This window comes from Bos indicus, chromosome 21, assembly GCF_029378745.1.
Source record: "Bos indicus isolate NIAB-ARS_2022 breed Sahiwal x Tharparkar chromosome 21, NIAB-ARS_B.indTharparkar_mat_pri_1.0, whole genome shotgun sequence".
Taxonomy (NCBI): Eukaryota; Metazoa; Chordata; class Mammalia; order Artiodactyla; family Bovidae; genus Bos; species Bos indicus.
This window is the reverse complement of record NC_091780.1, coordinates 67,184,357-67,203,218: the sequence shown is the minus strand read 5'-3', so window position 1 is coordinate 67,203,218 and position 18,862 is coordinate 67,184,357. Positions and strand designations below refer to the sequence as shown.

At 50.4% G+C, this 18,862-nt stretch overlaps 2 protein-coding genes and 1 non-coding gene across 11 annotated transcripts in view; 1 reads left to right on the top strand and 2 right to left on the bottom strand.

Annotated features, from left to right (window-relative positions):
• The first annotated feature begins 23 nt into the window (after positions 1-23).
• CINP (cyclin dependent kinase 2 interacting protein) lies at positions 24-14,408 on the top strand. Of its 2 annotated transcripts, none has more exons than XM_019983314.2 (5): positions 24-105; positions 4,774-4,942; positions 7,043-7,172; positions 12,726-12,855; positions 13,965-14,408. In XM_019983314.2, the coding sequence occupies exons 1-5, from the start codon at positions 99-101 to the stop codon at positions 14,165-14,167; spliced, it is 639 nt and encodes a 212-aa protein (XP_019838873.1). In that variant the 5' UTR covers positions 24-98; the 3' UTR covers positions 14,168-14,408. The 2 variants fall into 2 exon arrangements, with proteins under 2 accessions (XP_019838873.1, XP_019838872.2); XM_019983313.2 differs by lacking the exon at positions 24-105 and adding an exon at positions 881-1,058.
• LOC139178511 (U5 spliceosomal RNA) lies at positions 6,038-6,154 on the bottom strand. Its single transcript, XR_011562895.1, has one exon. It is a non-coding gene; the product is annotated as a U5 spliceosomal RNA (small nuclear RNA).
• The window catches only part of ZNF839 (zinc finger protein 839), a 23,264-nt gene continuing 12,908 nt past the window's right edge, over positions 8,507-18,862 (bottom strand). For 4 of the 8 annotated variants that reach the window (XM_070775774.1, XM_070775771.1, XM_070775772.1 and 1 more), the window contains one exon: positions 17,534-18,268. In XM_070775774.1, coding sequence (XP_070631875.1) covers positions 18,069-18,268 — 200 coding nt within the window. In that variant the 3' untranslated portion in view covers positions 17,534-18,068. Of the gene's footprint in view, positions 8,651-17,533; positions 18,269-18,862 lie in introns of those variants that run through there. The other 4 variants (XR_011562734.1, XM_070775775.1, XM_070775773.1 and 1 more) reach the window with 3 other exon arrangements.

The window sequence follows — 18,862 nt, the reverse complement described above, 5'->3', positions numbered from 1 at the left end:
CCCGATCTAGGGGCGGTGGGCGTGTCGGAAGTGACGCAGAGGACTTCCGGTCCATAGGCGGGGCTTCGGATCTCTTTCCCGGGATCCCTGCGGAAGGCATGGAAGGTGCGTGAGAAGGGCCAGTTTTCCCAAGCGGGAGGGTGCGAGTGGTGCCGTTTGGTCTTGGAGCTGGACCCGCGGCCGGAAGTTTCGCTAGTTGCGTGCCGATTCGTGCCTGGCCCCGGTCCAGCCCGCTGGCCCCGGCACAGGCTCCGCAGTCGGTCTGGAAGTCAGTTTTGCCAAAATAATCAAAAGAGCGTCAGCAGATCCTGACACTCAAATTGTCGTTATAAATTAGCAACAGCAGAGCGCTTTCTCTGAAATCCCGTCAGTCAGAGTTCCTGGCCACAGAGTTTTTTCTGCTTGTAACAAAAGCTGTCATTCAGCGAGTGCTCACTGAGCCTCACCACGATACCTTGAAGTGTCATCAACAGGTGGGAAGTCGAGGCTTGGAGAGAATAAGTAAGATACCCGCTATGCTGCTGTCCTGCTCTGTGGCTGATACCTGATCTCGTTTGAGTTCCTTTAAGTCAGAGCGTTGTTTTTGGTTCCTAAATATGTGCTGTGTTTTGGGGCAGACAGATAATGACTCTCACGTGCTCCTCGCCCTCGAGGAGCCCCTATTCGGTAAGGGAACTCCTTAGAAGATTGTGGTACAGGCGGTAAGAGATTTTTTTTCTCCATTTAACACATTCTAGTCAGCACCTATTATGTGCTGAGGGCTTCGTTTGTGGCTCAGCTGATAAAAAATCCGCCTGCAATGCGGGAGATCTGAGTTCAATCCCTGGGTTGGGAAGACCCTCTGGAGAAGGGAACAGGCTACAGCGCACTCCAGTATTCCGGCCTGGAGGATCCCATGGACTGTCTAGCCCGTGGGGTCGCAAAGAGTCGTACACAACTGAGCGACTTTCCTTCACTATGTGCTGAAGTTGTAAGAGGGAACAAGACAGCCTTAGTCGCTACTGTGGTGGAACTTAGTCTGTCAAGGAATGTACTGTACAAGCAAATACACTGCGTTGGTGAGTGTCATGAATGAAACTTCATGAGGTCAAGGGTGTTCAGGTGTAGAGTGCAGTAAGTCCTAACCTAACCTTGGGATCCAAGAAGACTTCTTTGTGGAAGTGACTTTCTAAAAACCTCTGTCAGGTCATGTAGCTACTCAAAGCTTCCTGCTTGCTTTTCATTGACTTGGAATAAACCCAAATGCCTTACCTTGGCCTAACACTTTCTGGCTGTCTTGACTGCCTCCTCAGCTACTGCTCCCTCTTTCTCCTTTTCATTCTGGCCACATGGGTCTTGTTTCACACTCACCAAGCTCATTCTCACTTAGGGTCCTTGCTGTTGACTTTTCATCATTTAGGTTTCAGCCTAAATGACAATGTCTTAGGGGTTCGCTCTTAACACGCTTCGCTCTTATTCTCTGGCATTTATGATATAAGCTAATAATCATAGGGATTTCTCTGGCGGTCCAGTGGTTAAGACTCAGTTCAGGGAACTTGGGTTCAGTCCCTGGTCTGGGAACTAAGATCCCACATGCTGCATGGTGCAGCCAAAAAGGAAAAACAAACAAACAAACGGATAATCACCTAATTGTTATCCACCTCCTCTTTGGAAAGTAAGTTCTATGGAAGTGGCCCTGGTCTGCGTAGTTCACGCACTTCCTTGCCCATGTCTGGTGTAATGTAGTTCAGTTCAGTTCAGTCGCTCAGTCATGTCTGACTCTTTGCGACCCCATGAATTGCGGCACACCAGGCCTCCCTGTCCATCACCAACTCCTGGAGTTCACTCAGACTCACATGCATCGAGTCAGTGATGCCATCCAGCCATCTCATCCTCTGTCGTCCCCTTCTCCTCCTACCCACAATCCCTCCCAGCATCAGAGTCTTTTCCAATGAGTCAACTCTTCGCATGAGGTGCCCAAAGTATTGGAGTTTCAGCTTTAGCATCAGTCCTTCCAAAGAACACCCAGGACTGGTCTCCTTTAGGATGGACTGGTTGGATCTCCTTGCAGTCCAAGGGACTCTCAAGAGTCTTCTCCAACACCACAGTTCAAAAGCATCAATTCTTCGGCACTCAGCTTTCTTCACAGTCCAACTCTCACATCCATACATGACCACTGGAAAAACCATAGCCTTGACTAGATGGACCTTTGTTGGCAAAGTAATGTCTCTGCTTCTCAATATGCTATCTAGGTTGGTCATAACTTTCCTTCCAAGGCATAAGCGTCTTTTAATTTCATGGCTGCAATCACCATCTGCAGTGATTTTGGAGCCCCCCAAAAATAAAGTCTGACACTGTTTCCACTGTTTCCCCATCTATTTCCCATGAAGTGATGGGACCAGATGCCATGATCTTAGTTTTCTGAATATTGAGCTTTAAGCCAACATTTTCACTCTCCTCTTTTACTTTCATCAAGAGGGTCTTTCGTTCCTCTTCACTTTCTTCCATAAGGGTGGTGTCATCTGCATATCTGAGGCTATTGATATTTCTCCCAGCAATCTTGATTCCAGCTTGTGCTTCTTCCAGCCCGGCATTTCTCATGATGTATTCTGCATATAAGTTAAATAAGCAGGGTGACAATATACAGCCTTGACGTACTCCTTTTCCTATTTGGAACCAGTCTGTTGTTCCATGTCCAGTTCTAACTGTTGTTTCCTGACCTGCATATAGGTTTCAGCAAATACTGGACAATTGTCTAAATAAAGAATGAATGAAAAAAATCAATGATATTTAAAAATGAAACCCCTGGGTAGCCTGAGGATGGGGGCTGGTTGTCAAGGGGGGGCCACCCGTGTGATTAGAGTTGTAACTTTCAGTCCCACCCACCTCAACCACCATCTCCAAGAAAGGGAGAGAGGCTGGAGTTAAATCAGCCCCAGCAGTGACTCATTTAATCAGTTGTGCCCAAGTAACGAAGCAACCATAAAAAAACAAAAGTGAAGGGTTGTGAGAACTTTCAGGAGTGACGGGTTGTGAGAACGTTCAGGTTGGTGAGCGGCTGGGGGTGCAGGGAGAGCGCTCTGCTCCCCTGCCCACATGCATCGGCCAACGCGTCGCTCCCATCTGGCTCTCCCTGGCAGCCTAGTAAGGAGGATGTTTTCCTGAGCTCTCTGTGAGCCACTCTAACAAGTTAATCAAACCTCAGGAGGGGAGCCTGTAGGTCAGAGGCACAGGTGGCCACCTGGACTTGAAGCTGGGATCTGAAGTGGAGGGAGGGGAGAGGAGTCTTACAGGACTGAGCCGTTAACTTGTGGAATCTGATGCTGACTCCCAGTAGGCAGTGTCAGGGTTGAGTGCACCGCTTGGTGGTGGTGGAAAAAACACTGGAGAGGCCCTTGAGGTAACACATACTGTGTTGGATACTTGCCATGTGCCAGGCCCACACAGCTTTGCGTATATTATCTCATCTTCACGTTAACTCAGAAGTAGATGTAGTTTATCTTCATTTTACGGATGGACACTTTGAAACCATGAGAGGTTAACTAACTTACCCAAGATTGCACAGGTGGCTGTAACAGAGCTGGGATTCAAACCCAGTCAGCCTGGTCTTTAGAATCTATACTCCAAACAATTGTGTGTTCTGGATTCCTACGGACCTCTCTGAGAATTTGGACCTTATCCTGTGGGCCATGAGATGCCTTTGTAGGATTTTTTGGTTTTTGGCTGTGTTTGTCTTAGTTGCGGCACGAGGGATCTTCGATCTTCATTGCAGCATGCAGGATCTTTATTTGTGGCATGTGGGATCTAGTTTCCTGACCAGGGATCGAACCTGGGCTGGGCCACCAGGGAAGTCCCTGAGGGATTCTAAGTAGAGAAGAAGAGAGGGGTGGGAGGGCCAGACAGCCTGAGTAGTCTGGGTGTTGCTTCCCACAGGAGCTGGGGTCTGGGTGGGTCCCAGGATATGGGCAGCATCATTTTCAGGAAGGAAAGAACTTTCTAGCAGAGAGAACTGCACATGCAGAGGACTTTTCCAGAGTTACAAGTAGTTGACTTTAGTTAGAGATTGAGGGGCTTCAAGGTGGGGGTTGCAGCGAGGCCAAGAGGGAGCCAGGTCCTGAAAGAGTTTGGCCCTCCTCCTGCGTTGGCAGCATCGAGACCGTCACCGCGTCTCTGGGGTCCAGCCATGTCAGTGTTGGAGTGCCTAGCACCAGTTACCCACAGGGCTCGGAGCACATGCCAGGTATCAGAGTGCCTGAGGCTAGAGAATGGGAGCACCAAGGCAGGGGCGTCAGAGCCTGGCAGCACAAAGTTACAGCTCTGCCTCCATCCCGACCTTCACAAGTGGTCACAGTGCCGCAGTGTGGGAGACCTGGGTTCCATCCCTGGGTTGGGACGATCCCCTGGAGAAGGAAGGGGCTACCCACTCCAGAATTCTTGCCTGGAGAATTCCATGGACAGAGGAGCCTGGCAGGCTACAGTCCATGGAGTCGCAGAGTTGGACACGACTGAGCGACTTTCACATTGACATCACAGAGTGCTCAGCATGAAAGTGTGGAGCCATTAGGCTTCGAGAGGACTCGGCTATATCTGCCGAGACTTTTAAGGTAGAAACAATTCTCTTTGTCTCGTCCCAGGAACTTTCACATTCGTCCGCACGTCTTCATTTTCCCAACAGGATCTGTCCAGTCGATGTAGTGTTTTAAATAGTCTTACTGTCGCAAATCACAAGGACCATTTTCCCCCCAACTGTGATCTTGAATTTCATAAAGTGATGTTTCTCTTCCTCCTTATTAGCAAAGACTCTTGGAACTGTAACGCCAAGAAAACCTGTCTTATCTGTCAGTGCAAGAAAAATTAAGGACAATGCGGCCGACTGGCATAATTTAATCCTGAAGTGGGAAACCCTCAACGATGGAGGTTTTGCTACTGCAAACAGTATCGCCAACATGAAAATCAGCTTGTCGTAAGTACTGGCAGAACACGTTCTGTGCGCTTCGGCCTTAGCGATCGGGCAGACACTTGATGGGCGTCTTTTAGAGTGGGTCAGGTAGCCTCCAGCAACGTGGATAAACAAAGTGAACAAGCACTGATAGAACAGTGCGTGCAGGTGTGAAGGGTACGTGCGTTTTAGAAACAAAATTATGCTACAAATCGTTTGTGGTTACATCTGCATGTCAAATTATCAAAATGGATTGGGAGGAGACAGACTCAGGCGCTGGTACCTTCTGGGAGGACTGAATGGGATGGTGGGGCAGGTTCCACTTCATCTCCAGACTGCTGCTTTTTATTTCTGTGGTGTTGTGACTATCACTAGAAAATACATAGATTTGGCCTTTGTCCCTGTTCTTGGCACATGGCTCTTAAAACGCTTATGATTTCCTTAGGGACTTGACCTACGGAAGAATCTTTAGTTATAGTAATACTTGTTCTTTGGTCCTCCAGTTCCTGAATTAGCTCCAGAATGATTAAGGAGTGCCCTGTGGTCATAACAGGCCCCTTCCTAAGACATCCAAGCCTGTGTTAATAAGGGGGCTTTTTGGAAAACCCCTAAGGAGGGGGACACCAGCCGTGCAAGAGGAGTTGGCACTGTCAGCCCCGCCCCCTCACCTGCACTCTGGGGAGGTTGAGTTAATCACCGATGGCCAATCATTTAATCAATTGTGACTTCGTAAGGAAGCCTCCATAAAAACCCGGAAGGACAGGGGTTTGGGTAGCTTCTAGGTTGGGAAACCTGAACGCTTCCCTGGGCCCTGATGCCGCAGGGAGAGAAGCCCCTGGGCTTGAGACCCTCCCAGACCTTGCCCTGGTTATCTCCCTATGGTGACCAGGAGCCAGACGTGGTCAGAACACCCAGTGGGATGTTCAGAGCAGAGGAGACATGCTGGAGTGTGTTTTCCCTTAGCAAGTTCTTTTAAAAAGACAAAAGAGAAACTGTAGACAAAAGAAAATGAAGAAATTGTTGGCAGTTACCAGTTCTGATTGAAAGATTTGCTTTATTATTCTTTGCATTTTCCTGTATATATATTTTTAGTTTGGGTTTTGTTTTTTTTTTTTAATCAGCCTGGCTTACGCAAGGCCTCAAAAAATTTAATCAAGACTCAAGCTTGTTCCTACCCATGGAAATCTTTTAGTAAAAGGCGAAAGATTTAAATGACCTGAAGAGAAACATGAGTGTGGATCTATATATAGTAGTTTTGATTTCTCAAAGCTGCATATCTTTTGTCTACCGGCCGGAGTCTAGAGTCTTAACTTCTTGGGCTGGACCCCTGGCCCTCGCCAGCTCTCCCAAGCACATCAGACATGTCAGCCCTCTGGTCCCTTCTCCTGCTCAGCAAGTTCCATGAAGCAGTTCTTACCTGACTCCATAAGATGCTCTCTGAAGTTGGAGGTGGGGGGTGGGATACACTGGGAGTTTGGGATTGATACATACACACACACATACTGTAAATAAAATAGATAACTAATAAGGACCTACTATATAGCTCAGGGAACTCTACTTAATACTCTGTAATGGCCTAGATGGGAAAAGAATCTAAAAAAGAGTGGCTATATGTGTATGTATGGCTGATTCACTTGCTGTACAGCAGAAACTAACACAGCATTGTAAATCAAGTATGCTCCAAAAATCTTTTTTAAAACTTTTTGGTCTACAAAATGAAGAACAACGAGAAGATCTTCCCTGATAATCTTCTAATGTTTCATTTTTTCACTTAAATGTTGATTGTGGAGCCACTAGATTAATTTCAGGTGCCATGGATCACAGCTTTCCATTTACAAAACGCATTCCTAGCTGGCGGGCTCTGAGGAAATGACCATGTCTTGTCCACTGAAGACGCCACAGGGCTGGATTGAACTGACTTTGTTCTAGGGCAGAATCGAGCAGTGGGTGGACATATTCCTTGTGTGCGTAAATAACATGTAAATATGATGATGTGAAATGACACCGGTGCAAACAGTCGATGATGACACATGTCCATGGATATTGAGTTTTCTAGGGTTCATCCTAATGAAGGGAGGCAACCTCATGGAGTGTGTTCTGTTCCTGCTTTTCCATCTGGTTCAGGAGCAAAGACAAGATAGAATTAGCGAGCAGCGGCCTGGCTTCTAACGACTGTGCCGAAAAGGAGCATCCGGAATACAGCAGGGAGCTCGAGACGCTGTGCGAGGAGCTGCAGGCCACCCTGGAAGGCTTGGTAAGGTGTCGCCGCCCCGGGGCGAGTGTGCGCCGGCGCCCGGCAGGGTTCCACACTTCGCTCCTCCGAGATTTTGTTTGTCCCTCCTCCACCTCCTCGGTGGTCTCTTGCTCTGCCTGCCCCATAAATCTGGTTTCCGAGATGCTGTCCTGACCTTCCTTCTGATCGGCTTGTCGCAGGGCAGTGTCCCTGCTCCCGGTCCCCACAGGAAGCAAATTAGGCTTGCGGGCTGCTCGCCTCTACCCAGCAGCCGTCCAGAGGCGAGTGGGCACCACTGCATGCCAGCAGGGCTCTATTCATGGACGCTGAACTGTGAGTTTCATACAGCTTTCATGTGTCACATGAAATATTCTGCTTTTGATTTTTTTTTCAACCACTTAAAAATGTAAAACCCATTCTTAGCTCAAGGGACACCCAAAAATAGATTGAGCTGGATCTGGCCTGAGAGCCCTGATCTCACCCATAAGAGATGCTCTGAAGTGTTGTTTAACTCAAGGCTGGATGTCGGTACCCACCACGCTGGCCACCTCGTGTGGACGAAACACCCTCGTCTCAGCCAGACACAGGGATAGGGTTTTACACATCTTCAACACAGATAACTAAAGCTTCTCCACATGGAGCGTCTATATGTTCTAACATTTCTTGATGTGTTTCTAATGCTTTACATGCTTCTTTATCTTTTTAAACAGCATATGTCGAGTATCATTGTATTTCTTCAAGATACCACTTGTTCAAAGTCAGGATTCCGCCTATTAAAGGCAGACTATAGGTTTATGAGTTTTTCAGAAAAGAAGCACATCCTTTATAAGCTGTAATGGCTTCTGAAACATGAAAATGAGAAAAATAAATAGGGCACCAAGGACATCTTGGTTTCGCCTTTCCTTTGATCGAAATGCACTACTGTCTTCAGGATATTTTGCGGGGGGGAGCTATCTGTCTCCTCTAAGTAAACGATCAGGGTTTTGTGATTGTCCTGGTTTGTAACACCGCCTTCGGGTGGTGCTGTGATAAAAAACAGTTGCCCGCCTGCCCCACCCCTCACAGGCAGAAACAGGCCTGTGTCTTGATCCCTTCTCAGCACTCCCACTGCTAGGAAGGCTGGAGGGGAAGGCGTGTGGGTGTTTGCTTTGTCGCATCTCTATGGTCACTGCTGTGTCTCCAGTAATTGGGTCATTGACCTCAGCTTCTGGACCTAGGCTTCCTGAATTGACACAGGCAGAGTAATAAATTTTTTCCCCCACATTAACCCATTTGATTTTGGCAAGTGGTTTTGTTTGGACAAAACACCAGTGCACACATTGCTTGAAAGTGAAAAAACTGGATGGCTAAGTTCCTATATTGAAATATTTATTTCTGGTCACTCTTAGCTTGTACTTGTCAGTTTTTATTGTTTATTTCTGGTCACTCTTAGCTTGTACTTGTCAGTTTCTGTTGTTTCCTTGAAGTCTAGCTGGTTTGCAACATTGTGTTCCTTTGTGCTGTAAAGCAAAGCAAAGCAAAGTGATTCAGTTACACATGTACACACACTCTCTCGTATCCTTTTCCATTATGGTGCGTTACGGCATATAGAATATAGTTCTATGTGTATACTGAAATGCTTTCAACAAAGTTAAGGACAGGCAGTCGGGCTGTCGTCTGTTGGTCAGTGTGGCAACACTCGTACCAGAACTTCATCATCCGTGGCCTACCGCCTCCCTCTCCACACAAAACATCTCACAGAACCCCCAGCTGGATCAGAATGAGAAACACTTCAGGCACATGCTAACGTGACTTTTACGAAACGTAAAAACCCTGGGAAGGATTTTGTTTCTAAATGCCATTTGGCTTTCTTTAGCACGCAGTTCCCTCATTTATAACTCTGTGCATATGCACACCACGGTGGGGAAGGAGGGCTTGGGCAGGAACAAGGGGAAGAGGCTGTTCGCCTCCCATTTCAGGCAAGGCAGGAGGGACTGACTGGTTTTGCTTGCGTGGTCCCCATTCTCCCTGTTCTCGCGTGGCTGTCTGGTGCCACGGGACCCCCTTCCCCAGCCCCGCTGACTGTGCAGAGGAGGGGTGGCCTGGGGGGGTGTCAGACCTGAGTCAAGGTCCAGAAAACCCAGCCTGATGGACTGAGCAGGTGACATGTCCTGTCCGTGGCCCCTCCACCCACAGCACGTGGCCTGGCAGGGCAGCTGAAAATGGCTGCTAGGTTTGAGGTGACCGCATGCCCCACAGTGGCTCTAGTTCCCAAGGCCTGCTAAGTTGCTTCAGTCGTGTCCGACTCTGTGAGACCCCATAGACGGCAGCCCACCAGGCTCCCCCGTCCCTGGGATTCTCCAGGCAAGAACACTAGGGTGGGTTGCCATTTCCTTTTCCAATGCATGAAAGTGAAAAGTGAAGGTGAAGTCTCTCAGTGGTGTCCGACTCTTAGCGACCCCATGAGTGCAGCCCACCAGGCTCCTCCGTCCATGGGATTTTCCGGGCAAGAGCACTGGAGTGGGCGCCATCGCCTTCCTTCAGACAGCCTGGGCTGACCATGGGTGCTAGCTGTCAGCCCCCGAGTTCTCTGCCCCAGTGGGTTTGTTCTATTTTACATGGAATAAGTGGTTCAAGGGACTGCCCTGGTGGTGCAGTGGTTAGGACTCAGTTCTCACTGCTGTGGGCCCCAGGTTCAATCCCCGGTTGGGGAACTAAGATCCTGCAAGCTGCATAGCATGGCCAAAAAAAAAAATAAAATAGTTTGAGAATTAGTTCTCAGTTTCAAAACCAAAGTTGATGTTATGAGGATATTAATATCATCATTCCTGTTTTCCTCCAGCCTTTAGAGAGAATGGTTTCCCAGGCTTGACTTGGCCTTGAATCTGGCCTTGGTGGAGGGTGGAGGTGTCCGTGTCCCTCAGCTGGACGAACATTTCGCGGTGAGGGCTCTTGCCTTGAGGAGGGACGTGGCGCCGCGAGCGTGTCACTGCAGGGCTGTGGCGTGTGTGATTTTGGTGTCGTTATTGTTGAATGAGCCCCCGGATGGAGCTGGCCCCTCCGGCCCAGGCTGGAGCCTCCGGGGTTTCCTTTGCTGTCCGTGGGCTCATCAGCGCTTCTAAGCATTAGGTGGCAGCGGGGAGCTGCCGCAGGACGCAGAGGGCAGGGCTGGGGATGGGATGTCGAGGCCTGGCCTCGTCCTTCCGGAGCTCAGCAACCTTGAGAATTTTCCCAGCTGTCATCCAGAAGTGATGAGTCCTACCTCCTGGCGTCGGGCCAAATGAAATATCGAACCTGGAAAGATTTGGGAACAGAGCCTGGTCCTTTAAAAACTAATGTTAGCTAAATTTAGTTCAGCCGCTTCATGTAGTTAGAGAGTGCTTGAAGGACCAGGTGCAGGGAATTAAGATTTTGATGACTGGTAGAGCTTTTCTTACACCCCGCTGTGTACATAAAGCTAACTTCATACTTAGGGCCAAGGCAATGGCACCCACTCCAGTACTCTTGCCTGGAAAATCCCATGGACGGGGGAGCCTGGTAGGCTGTAATCCAGGGGGTCGCTAAGAGTTGGACACGACTGAGCGACTTCCCTTTCACTTTTCACTTTCATGCATTGGAGAAGGAAATGGCAACCAATCCAGTGTTCTTGCATGGAGAATCCCAGGAGTGGGGGAGCCTGGTGGGCTGCCGTCAATGGGGTCGCACAGAGTCGAACACGACTGAAGCAACTTAGCAGCAGCAGCAGCAGACCCTACAATGGGGCTTCCCAGGTGGCGCTAGTGGTAAAGAACCTGCCTGCCAATGCAGGTAGACATAAGAGACCCGGGTTCGATCCCTGAGTTAGGAAGATCCCCTGGAGGGGCGCATGGCAACCCACTCCAGTATTCTTGCCTGGAGAATCCCATGGACAGAGGAGCCTTGTGGGCTACAGTCCATGGGGTCACACAGAGTTGGACACGACTGGAGTGACTTAACACGCACGCACGCAGACCTATGCTACTGAAATCCGAAAGCTTGGTCACTGCACGCGTTTGTCTTACTTCACAAACACTGACGTGGCTCCGACCGGGCGCCCCGCAGGCACTCGCTCAGTCCCCCGGCCCCTGTGTTAGCAGGCACTCTGTCGGGCCGGGCCCCACTGCAGCAAGCTCCTGACGTGCGCCAAGGCACCATCAGCTCACGTGCTCGCTGTTGCCTCCCCGTGTGCAGCATGCTGGGCTTGCCTTTCGTTATTACAGTTTTATCAACAATGAAACCAAGCCTCAGAGGTCTCAGTGAACTTGAAACCAAGCAGGACACGGAAGCATTTTTGTCCCACCTTTCTTGTTTGTAGGCAAGACCCCAGTCTCGAGACCTGCCTGGTGGTCCAGTGGCTAAGACGTCACGCTCCCAGTGCAGGGGACCCGGGTTCAATCCCTGACTGGGGAACTAGATCCCACGTGCTGCAGCGAAGATCAGAGATCCCAAGTGCTGCAGCTAAGACCTGGCACAGCCAGATAAATAAATACGGGGCTTCCCTGGAGGCTCAGTGGTAAAGAATTCGCCTGCCAATGCAGGAGACATGGGTTCGATCCCTCATCTGGGAAGATCCCACATCCCGCCGAGCAGCTAAGCCCGTGAGCCACAACTACCGAGCCTCTGCTCTAGAGCCCATGCTTGGCAACAAGAGAAGCCACTGCAGTGAGAAGCCCGAGCACCGCAACCAGAGGGTGCCCCCCAACCCGCTCGCTGCAACTAGAGAAAAGCCCCACAGCAACAAAGACCCAGCACAGCCAAAAACCATTAAATAAAATTGTAATGAATAAATAATTTGTTTTTAAAAAAAAGACTCCAGCCTCCCTGACCTTCCCTGAGTTCCAAAGGGTGGATTCCAGCAGTTGCTAATTTAGAGAGGAGCAGTCAAGAAACTACTTGAGGCAAGATTAAAGGGACCCGAGAAACTCATCAAGATTAGGAGGCCTGACCACCTGAGACCAGGCCCTACACACACCCTAATCTTATTGGCAACCCCACCCCTTGTGGCTGTAAAACTCCTCGTCAAATACCCCTGGGCCGCAGACACACAGTTTTTCAGAGCAAGAGGCTGCCATGTCTTCTTTTGCCTGGCAAAGCAATAAAGCTGTTCGTTTCTACTTCACCCAAAACTCTGTCTGAGATTTGATTCAGCACTGGTGCACAGAGGCTGAGTTTTTGACATCAAACTCAAAGGCAGTTCATCGGAGTCAGAGGTGAGCTCATTTCATGCCTCTTCTCCTGTCTTTCATTCCATGAAAGGGAGAGCCTGCCTTTACCACCCCTCTAGGTCTTCGGTGCTAAAAAGTGAGTGATGTTCAGAGAGCTAGTGCTCGCAAGCTTCCTCTTCTCCAGCATTGGAGATCCAGGGTTTATTACTGAAGTAAACCAAACTTGTGTAATCAAAGCAACCGTTCACCTCCATCTCCCAGAAGTTTGCTGCACACGGAGTGAATGGTATTGAGTTATTGGACTTACCTCTCAACAGACTTACATTTCTTAGCTTTGAAATCTTCAGAGTTACTGAATCTAAGACTGAATTTCCAATAATATTCTCATAGTCTAAGTTAATATCTTTTTCAGACGAAAATACAGATGAAGATGGAAAAGCTGTCTTCAACCACCAAGGGCGTTTGTGAACTAGAGGATTACCATCATGGGGAGGAGAGAAAGCGCCCCCCGCTCTTCCACACGTGGCCCACAGCTCATTTTTGTAAGTAGTTCTTTGTGCCTGCTTTTCAAGGGTAGATCCTGAGAGCATTTCATGCCATTTAGATCTGGCCCTCTAAAGCTGACAAGACTTTGAAATTCAATTCAGAAGGATCCACTGGGAGGGAGGGAGATGGAGGCATCTTAGATGAGTGTTTCTTCTTGGCTTTAATTACCTACTAACCAGCAAAGACTCATTGGAAAAGACCCTGATGCTGGGAAAGATTGAGGGCAGGAGGAGGAGGGGGCAACAGAGGATGAGATGGTTGGATGGCATCACCAACTCAATGGACATGAGTTTGAGCAGGCTCCAGGAGATGGTGAAGGACAGGGAAGCCTGGTGGCTGCAGTCCACGGGGTCGCAGGGTCGGATACGTCTTAGTGACTGAACAACAATCAGCAAAGAGTGTTAAACATCATTAGAGACCCATGAAGCAAGCTGCCGTTAGTCCTTTAAAGCCAGTGGGCAGAATGAGCTTAGCCACCTCAGCAGAGGCAGGATTTTTTTTTTTTTTGGTAGAAAGATAGATTTTCACTTTTTGTTTTGCTTTGTTTAAAAAGTAAATGGGGATCACTTTAGCCTGCCCCATGAAGGCAGGCTGCTGGGAAAACAAACCCCATTACTTAAATAAATTGTGCAGTAAGGGCTGTTTTTAGCATCAGTTTAAAAGAAGGGCTAAACTATTTGATGTCGCTTTGAGACCTCACTTCTAAATAAGGGAGAAGGATAAAATCACCTAATGTAACGTGTTCATTGAATGTTGTCGGTCTGAGATGAGTGCACTCTGTATAGTGACTGTAGGCTCCTAAGAGCTGTGTAGAGAAGGTTACAGGTGCTTTTTAATTCCATGACACTCATTTCCCTTGTTATCTGATCCTGATCTACACTGGCCAGAGTCCGTCTTCCTCGTAGTTCTGCTGCTGACTCTGGCTTTTAAGGAGCAGCTTTTCAAAGTCCCTGGTGGTCCGGTGGTCAGGACTTGGTGCTGCCACTCCAGAGGGCATGGGTTCAATCCCTGGTCCAGGCACTAAGATCCCATAAGCAGTGCAGCAGGGCCAAAAAATCCCCCTCCAGCAAATGCTGCTGTTCGAGGGGGCCCGCGTTTGTTGCAGACGAGGTCTCCCGCAAGCTCTCGGACATGTACAGCCAGGAGCTCCGCCTGAAGCGCACGGTGGTGGAACAGCTGGCACACACGGCCGACCGCGACCTCGCCCTCAGCTACCTGTCCATGTGGCTGCATCAGCCCTACCTGGAGGCTGGGAGCTGGCTGCTTCTGGAGAGCATGCTGCTGGAAACCGGGCACCGCGTGCTGTGACCTCCCCCCACGCCTCCGGGCTCCAGACCCCCCCCAGCGGACAGACTTCCAGGTGGGCGCTGGGCGGTACCCTGGGATCACGCCCCCCGGCTGCACCCTGGATCAGGCCCTGTGCTCGATCCTTGCACCAGCTCTCTGCAGCCTCTCCTGACATTGTCTACCACTCAGCCTTGTCTGCACCTGTTGTGAATGTGGCATCTATGAAGACTTCCGCATGAAATAAATGAGTTCCTCAACTAAACGACTGAGTGATCTGGTTTTTGTCAATTAGGTCTATTTTACATAGATTCCACTTGTGTAGAAAATGCCTGGTTTAATATTTGTATTGTTAAAATTGTGGGACTGTATTAGCTTTGTAACTGCAACTAAGATGGGTGGGACTCGCGGTAAAGAATCTGCCTGCCAATGCAAGGAATGTAAGAGATTTGGGTTCAGTCCCCGGGCTGGGAAGATCCCCTGGAAAAGGAAATGGCAACCCACTCCTGTGTTCTTGCCTGAAAAATTCCATAGACAAGAGGAGCCTGGTGGGCTCCAGTCCCTGGGGTCCCAAAGAGTTGGACACGACTGAGTGCACATTAGCTTTGTAATTGCAACTAGTGTCTAAAATACTTGAGAGGTCACTGAATAAAGATCAGCATCATGCAAATGAGAACTAGCTACCAAAAAATTGCCCATCTGTGTACTTAGGCCATGACAGGCCAGGTGAACTGTCTTCCATGTCCTTCTGGTTTAAATCCTAGTTTGGCAATATCTGCAACCAGATATTGGGGGTCAGTTCTGCCATTGCTCCCCCAGAAACAGAAGTCTAAGAAATGTCATGCTGTGATACAGGATGTAGTCTCATGACACTCAAGTCCTAGCAGCTCAGGAACAAGTGCTTCCCAGGCAAAGAAAGAAAATACCCAGAAATAAAAGACTGTATGTGATGGGGGTGTATTTGGAGCGAATCTCACTGTGTAAGTTGGCATGTGCAAAGCGTTCCAAAGCAGCACTTCTTAGAACTTCTTGTTCTCTCCTTTGCAGTATTTATTAGAACCCAACCATAATAGTAGCCCGTCAGATGTCCTGCAGCCTGGAAACCGCCTGGCTGGCATTCGGCAGAAGGGGCATCCTGCCCCCAGGGCTCCCTGCCGTGGTCTCAAGCCAGGTGGGCAGGACCAGCCCTCCTCAGAGGCATGGGGTCAGTTTTTAGGATTGGGATGGGGTGTGGTACTTAAAAAAGAGTAAATGTTCTTCAGGGGAGACACTGAAGAACTGCTCAACCTTTCTAGGGCACATCCTGTCTTCTCGACACCTCACCCATGGACACCGAGGTTGCCAGGGAGAATGGGAATGAATGACGCTACTGATGCTGAAGCCCAGCCTCTGTGCACCGGCGCTGAAGTGAATCTTGGAGACAGTTTGGGGTGAAGTAGAAAAGAATTGCTTTGTCAGGTGAAGGAAGGGGGCCACGTTGGGCTAATGCCCTCAAAACTGTGTCCTGAGCTTCCATGGTGGCTCAGTGGTAAAGAATTCGCCTGACAACGCAGGAGACATGGGTTCGATACCTGAGCCAGGAAGATCCCAGATGGCAAAGCGCAATGAAACCCCTGTGCTACAACTACTGAGGCCGTGCCCCAGAGCTTGTGCCCCGGAACACGGGAACTCAAGCAGTGAGAAGCCCGAGCACTGTGATGAGAGTAGCCCCCGCTTGCAGCAGCTGGAGCAAAGCCTGCACAGCAGCAGGACCCAGCACAGCAGCAGGACCCAGCACAGCCGAATATAAATAAATAAAAAAATAGCTGTGTCCCACCCGGGGTGAGGGTGAGGGGTTGTGTGGTGTCTTATAGTCAAGGGGGCAGGCTTTCTGCTTAGTACCCCGCAGGGCCTGCATTCTTCAAAGCCAGAGGTCATCTGGAGTCGGGGTGACCTCTCTGGAGAATGTTTCATTGAGTAGTTAACATGTTCCATTTTTTGGGACACCTACCCAGCAGAAGAGCTCGAAGATACTGTTCTATGTATCCTGAATATTAATTTGAAGGACTGAAGCTGAAGCTTCAATACTTTGGCCATCTGATGGGAAGAACTGACTCTTTAGAAAAGATTCTGATGCTGGGAAAGATTGAAGGCAGACGGAGAAGGGGACCACAGAGGATGAGATGGTTGGATGGCATTACCGACTCAATGGACATGAGTTTGGGCAAGCTCAGGGGCTTGGTGATAGACAGGGAAGCCTGGCGTGCTGCAGTCCATGGGGTCCAGAGTCAGACACGACTGAGAGACTGATCAGATCGTTTGAGGAGGAACCGGGACCTGCCTGGGGCTGCACTATTATTTCTCAACAGCTCCTCCCTGTTGCTCTATGCCCTCCCTTCCCTGACTCAGTTCAGCCCCTCAGTCCAACCTCCCTGATGAGCAGCTGTCTGAAGCTGCCCTTTGGAACTCAGAGGCTCCCCAGGTGGTGCAGTGGTGAGGGATCTGCCTGCCAATCTGGGAGACACAAGAGACACAGGTTTGATCCCTTGGTTGGGAAGAGCCCCTGGAGGCGGGCATGGCAACCCAGTCCCTGAGAATAAAGCCCACTCCTCCACAGCACAGGGAGGGCACAGCCCACAGCCCCGGCCCCAGCGTCCAGGGTCCCTCCTGATGGTGTCGGCCAAGGTGGGGAAAGGACAGCTGTGCCCTTTTGATGCTCTCATCTGAGTGTGGACAAATGGCCCTCTCTTTCTCCCCAATAGAGCCCAGGAAAACATTCCAAGAAGAGACGGAAAGACCTTGCTTGATAAGTGGCTTTACAAGCGGGACACGGAGGGGCTGCGGCTCCTGCCCTGTGCCTCACTCTCCCTATCCACCGAGTGCCAGCACAAACAACGCTCTCCCCTACTGCCCAATAAAATGCTGCCCAGATAGCAAGCTTGCATATTTATTTATTGAACCCAGAAGCAGCTTCTCGTGTGGACCAAGTCTGGTATAAAGCAGCACGTCGCTGAGGAGAAAGGGGACGTCATTTTCTGTGACTGGGGGCAGGGGAGGCAACCCAGAACCAGTGTGGCGCCACCTGCAGCAGCTGTCAGAGGCTCCCAGGGGCAGATGTGTCAGAGGGACCCATCACCAGGCAACGCACCCACCATCATCACAGCAAGCAAGATGTAGAAAAAGGTGGACAGTGAGGTAGAAAGACGTTGTTCATTATAAATAAAATGTTCATTTGTGTCAGTATTCACATTAGAAAAATACACGTTCCTTGAAACACACCTTCTCTGGGTAAAATCCACACAGATCTAGGGCTGCGGCTCTGACCCCATCTCACTGAGAGGGCTGCGTCTCCAAGCCTCCAGAGGAGCCGTTCCGGGGGGCCCGCCTGCAGGGCAGGCCCCTCCGCGTCCATCACTGTGACAATACTCCCCTCCCTGGACACTACGGAACCCGAAAGGAACAAGGGAAGCCTGTCAGAGTCTGAACAGCCGTCTGCTCCTGTTCCTGAGACAAGAGCATGGGGCACCCATCGCTGAGTTCAAAAGCCATGGCCTCCCGGACGGCAGCGCTGCCTCCAGCCCCTGGTCTGTGTGCCTCTCAGAGGAGCTGGTCCCAGCCCCCTGCGGCCTGCAGGGCCCCCTCAGGACTTGGCATCTGCCCCGGCTGGGCCGAGGCCCCGCTTGGACTCGGTGCTGTGCACACAGTTGGCTGGCACGGCGTCCATGGACCACGCTTTCCTGGGCAGAGGGGCAGGGGCCTCACCGGCGCTGGACTCGGGGCTGCTCGGGTGGGAGCCACACGCCTCACGGAAACTTCCTGCCTCTGAGTTTCCAGGCTGGAGACTGAAGCGCTGCAGAGAACCGGGCTCCCCAGGCCAGCCCCAGTATCTGGACACTCTCCCCAGGGAGTGCTGCCAGCTGGTGCTGGGCCCACGTCCCCGGTTCCCCTAAGGGACGGGGGAGCCCTGGCCCAGGGCATCCGGGCACAGGGCAGTGGGGTCTGCAGGCCCACCCCGAGCTGTCCAACCAGCCAGTGCTGCCGGCCGGTGGCCCACCTGTGCCACGCTGCCCTTGCGCTCAGGAGCCGGGATCGAGGGGCTTTCCTCAGGACGGGGAGAGGCGACCCCACTCACTCGGGGGGTAAAACCTAAATGGTTCAGAAAAACAGAGTCAGTTGTGAACTGCTGCCAGTCACGTATCACTATCCAACCAAGCTAGTCCAAAGTAACTTTCCTGCCCCTGCAACAGAAACAGAAACCCTCGTTACTTGGCAGCTTCCAGGAATGGATGAAGCTGAAAGGAAACGCAGACCTGTGAGGCGAGGGGAGCTGTGTTCCAAACAGGTGCCAGACAGCCCTCATTGTTCTGTGAATAAACCTGCCCTCCTGTCTGGAAGAATTAAGTCCTAACTTCTGAAGGGGAGGAGGCCTCTTTATATTAGAGACCTAAGGATCAGGTAAGGTTATTAGGCAGCTGTGATAACATTTTGCAAAGTTGCTGCTGCTGCTGAGTCGCTTCAGTCGTGTCCGACTCTGTGCGACCCCATAGATGGCCTACCACCAGGATCCTTTGTCTCTGGGACTCTCCAGGCAAGAACACTAGAGTGGGTTGCCATTTCCTTCTCCAATGCATGAAAGTGAAAGTGAAGTCGCTCAGTCCTGTCCGACTCTGTGCGAACCCATAGACGGAAGCCCACCAGGCTCCCCCGTCCCTGGGATTCTCCAGGCAAGAACACTGGAGT

Coding starts and splice junctions, on each gene's coding strand:
- CINP (XM_019983313.2), top strand. CDS start 896: ATGGACTGTCTAGCCCGTGGGGTCGCAAAGAGTCGTACACAACTGAGC. Junction 1,059..4,773: donor CAAGCAAATACACTGCGTTG/GTGAGTGTCATG, acceptor CCTCCTTATTAG/CAAAGACTCTTGGAACTGTA. Junction 7,173..12,725: donor AGGCCACCCTGGAAGGCTTG/GTAAGGTGTCGC, acceptor TATCTTTTTCAG/ACGAAAATACAGATGAAGAT.